Source organism: Atta cephalotes, assembly GCF_000143395.1.
Source record: "Atta cephalotes unplaced genomic scaffold scaffold00087, whole genome shotgun sequence".
In the NCBI taxonomy this organism is placed as follows: domain Eukaryota; kingdom Metazoa; phylum Arthropoda; class Insecta; order Hymenoptera; family Formicidae; genus Atta; species Atta cephalotes.
Genome location: NW_012130151.1, coordinates 105,406 through 109,904, shown reverse-complemented (window position 1 = coordinate 109,904; position 4,499 = coordinate 105,406). Strand labels below are relative to the sequence as shown.

The 4,499-nt window shown below is 47.8% G+C and overlaps 1 protein-coding gene across 1 annotated transcript; it reads left to right on the top strand.

Moving 5' to 3' along the window:
* The first annotated feature begins 1,450 nt into the window (after positions 1 to 1,450).
* LOC105624733 (brain tumor protein) lies at positions 1,451 to 4,015 on the top strand. Its single transcript, XM_012206087.1, has 2 exons — positions 1,451 to 1,826; positions 1,887 to 4,015. The coding sequence occupies exons 1-2, from the start codon at positions 1,451 to 1,453 to the stop codon at positions 4,013 to 4,015; spliced, it is 2,505 nt and encodes an 834-aa protein (XP_012061477.1).
* Positions 4,016 to 4,499: the final 484 nt, after the last annotated feature.

The window sequence follows — 4,499 nt, the reverse complement described above, 5'->3', positions numbered from 1 at the left end:
GTTTCTAATATCGCATGAATTTTGGCCACTGTTCGACCTCGGTTAAGAAATATGAAATAAGTCGAATAAAAACGATTTTGAGGGAAAAGAAAATGCCACGATATTTTCTATCAAGTCTTTCTTATCGATGAGATAATAGGCCCTGTTCTTTTTATTTGAACTTTTGCATCAATTCATCTTTCTTTCTTTTCTCTCCAAGGAAGGAATTGGAATTGCAAAAATAATAGCCAAAAAGAACATGCCTAATGTCGGTTGATGCACGAAATTTCCGAGAAACGATATTTTCATTTATACAAGCTTAATACGTTGAAAAAGATCCTCTTCTCTCTCTTTCTTCTCTTATTCTCTCTCTCTCTCTCTCTCTCTCTCTTCTTCCTTTTCGACATTACCTCTTTCGCGTTGCTCCTCCTCTTCTTCCTCCTTCTCTCGAGTATGGAAAAGCGAGTATCGTCGCACGGTACCCGATAAATTCGCTCGACTGGGTGGGAGAGAAGTACGATAACCTTCGCATTCGTGACCTTGGACTCGCGGTTTATACCAGTCCTCCCTCATTCTTCCTTTTCCTTCGTCGCCGGCGCACGTCGTTCTCTTTCCTCCGGCCACTTGGATGATCTCTGTCCTCTTCTGACTGCCAGGTGAAACATGGCCGTCCGGCTCGAGCGATTTAATTAGAGGGACTGAAGCCTCCTGCTCGTCGCGAGCCGCGCGAATAACCGCTGCGCCTCGGGGGTGCGAAGGGAAGAAGATGGAGAGGTAGCCAGACGTACGCGTGGGAATCGCAATAAAACAGACCTTTGAGATAGGAAACACCGTAATAATAATTAATCGCAACGACAGCCGCTCTTTCTTCTCTCTCTCTCTCTCTCTCTCTCTCTCTCTCTCTCTGTCTTTGTCTCTGCTTCTGGCTCTCTCGAGGAACAGTCAGATCGATAGTTAAATAAATAAATATTACGACATTATACTGTTGTTATATATAGTACATACTATTACTGATAGGAATAATATGATATTCTCTTTCGTTACTGCAAATTCTCTCGTGGATGAAGTAAAGTGTACAGAGAAATTCGCATTACGCAAAGCGCCGTTATTAAAATTTCGTTTTATACTAGCGTGTTTTACATAACAAAAAAATATATAGACACTCGGTTACATCATTACATAATTATGATTAATAATTAATGAAGTAAATTTTAATAAAATCATCATTTTAATAGAAAATTAAAATTATAAAGAGAATTTAGAAAAACGTATATGTATATAAACATGTACATTTTAAATAAAATGACAGAACTAATGATATAATTGTTAAAATGTTTCAGATACAACAAAATTTTATATCGTTGAAATAATAGTCTATAATAATATAATAATAATCATGTATATACGAAAGCAGCGATACACGATACAAATATTGGTGATTTTTGTTTGCAGGGATGCCGGTTGACTGAAGATGGCCTCGCCGACACCCTCATTGGAATCGCGCGCAAATTCCCTCGGGTCCCCGGTCTCGCTGTCCCCAGTAACGGTGAGCGGCAGCTCGCCGCCTGCTAGCGATTCGGCGATCTGCGACGTCGACAGCTGCGACTTGTGCCTCGACGCACCAAAATCGGGCGAAGATCCGTGCCCGCGCTGCCGACTGGGTAGCACCGGTGGCACCAGTCGCATCCGTTGCACAGGCTGCAAATCCACTGAAGCTGGCGCTGTAGCGCGTTGTTACGATTGTGATCAATTTCTCTGTCCAAATTGCGTGATGGCACATCAATACATGCTCTGTTTCGAAGGCCACCGATTATTGAACTTGGCCGACTCCAAGCTGGAGACCGTCGGTAGCGGCGGCGGCAGCGGTGGCGGTGGCGGCGGAAATGGCGGCGGCGGCGGTGGTGGAGGCGGTGGCGGTGGTGGCGGCGGTGGTAGTACAATCACCGCAACCACGGAATTGCCTAAAAGCGCCTGTAACGGCAGTAGCGGTGGCGGCGGAGGTGGTGGCAATACTCTGGTTATCAACGGCACCGGAAACAGCAACAACGGTGGCAATGCCGAGAAGGTACATTTCTGTTTGCGACATAAGCAGGAGATAATCAAGTACTTCTGCCGAAGCTGCAATGTGCCAATTTGCAAAGAGTGCACGCTGACGGAGCATACTGCGCCGCTACATGACTGTGCCCACGTCACGGAAGTAGGCTCGCAACAACTGGAAGCATTGTCGCGGATCATCCAGGAGTGCCGCTCGAAGGCGGCGGATGCGCGTGCGGCGGTCAAAGCAACGGACCATAACACTGCAATACTACAGGTGCAGTATCACAAAGCGCAAAATGAGATCAACGATACCTTTCAGTTCTATCGATCGATGCTGGACGAGCGCAAGCAGGAGCTGCTAAAGGAACTCGACTCGGTGTTCTCAACGAAGCAAATCTCCTTAAATGTACTCTCCCAACGAGCCAATGAGATGGCGGACAAAATGATGCAGACCTGCGACTTCGTTGAGCGTGTAACCAAAGTTACCACCATCACAGATTTCCTCATGGTCAAGAAGATCCTTGAGGCTAAGCTTCAGTCACTGCTCAGTTACACTCCAAATACAGACATTGCCAATCAGACAGCGGACCTCGAATTTGTCAGCAATTATCAAGCGATACAAGTGGGAGTGAGGAATACCTTCGGTTATGTTCGGAGTAATAGTAACAGTGAAAATAACGCGATCGGCAAACAACCACCTATCGCACGACCTACTGCTCTGTCGAGCAACGGCATTGGTAGCAGTAGCAGCAGTAACATTAGCAATGGACCCGGAAGCGGCGTTGGTTCTCTGGGCAGTCTTCTCTTAGATCGGACTTACAGTAACGGCTTGATCTCCTCCAGTATGAATTGCGGCTCGTCATCCTCACCTTCCTCGATCGATACTGTTAGCAGCGTGATCTCAAAACGTTTCAGTTCGGCCAATAGTCTTGGCCCATTCTCCACGACGATCAGCGACGTGAACTTAAACGGCATGAATGCCAATCCGTATGAGAAATGGAGCAACGGCGGTAGTGACACTTATCCGGTCGTGACGACGAACGATCATTTCGCGATGCCGTCGGTAGCTGTAGCGACGAACGCCGCACCAGGCGATTCCGTCCTTGACTTGACTTCGAAACTGATGTCCGCCACCGCGATATTCCCGCCCAAGTCACAAATTAAACGACAGAAGATGATCTACCATTGTAAGTTCGGTGAGTTTGGCGTGATGGAGGGTCAATTCACCGAGCCGTCGGGCGTCGCAGTAAATGCGCAGAACGATATCATCGTTGCTGATACGAACAATCATCGCATTCAGATCTTCGACAAGGAAGGCAGGTTCAAGTTTCAATTCGGCGAGTGTGGCAAACGCGACGGCCAATTACTTTATCCAAATCGCGTCGCCGTTGTGAAGACATCTGGTGACATTATTGTTACGGAACGTTCGCCGACTCATCAGATTCAAATTTACAATCAATACGGTCAATTTGTACGCAAGTTTGGCGCAAACATCCTCCAGCATCCACGTGGCGTCACCGTTGACTCGAAAGGACGGATCGTCGTCGTAGAATGCAAAGTGATGCGCGTCATCATCTTTGATCAGACTGGCAATGTTCTACAAAAATTTGGCTGTTCGAAACATCTCGAATTCCCGAACGGCGTGGTGGTGAATGATAAACAGGAGATTTTCATCAGCGACAATCGCGCCCATTGTGTCAAAGTTTTTAACTACGAAGGCTCTTACTTACGACAGATTGGCGGTGAGGGTATCACCAATTATCCGATTGGCGTGGGCATCAATACGCACGGCGAGATACTGATAGCGGACAATCATAATAATTTCAATCTGACTATCTTCACGCAGGATGGTCAGTTGGTCTCAGCCCTTGAGAGCAAAGTGAAGCACGCACAGTGTTTCGACGTGGCGCTAATGGATGACGGCTCGGTCGTACTGGCCAGTAAGGATTATCGGCTGTACATATACCGCTACGTACAGGTACCGCCGATTGGCATGTAGAGCAGTGACGCGTCACGACGACGACGATGATCGTCGTGCGCCAGTGTCAACGTTTTTCATCGTGTCATTGTCATCGCCATCATCATCGCCGCTCTTCGTCGTTGGACGGTCGCGTGGCCACCACGATCTCATCGATCTTTTCTCTCACCTACGTTTACCTGTCTTCTACGTCTGCTTCATCGTCAATGCTCGCGCGCTCAACTCACCATCTTCGCCATTATCTATTCATCACCTTCTTCGTTCGCTCCAACGAGACGTTTCACGCCGACCATGAGAAAAAAGCGCATCATTTATTGCTTCATATATGACTCTCAAGGAACCGACTCCCGAGCGAGTGTCGTTTACGCGGCAAGAAAATGGGAGTCTCCTCGCCGGAACTTTCCCGAGGCGCTCCTCTTGTGGACTCTGCCGAACGACGGACATCACCGACGGTATGCGAGAAAGCACGCGCGCGCTTCCCTCGATATCCTCCTCGCGTTTCCGC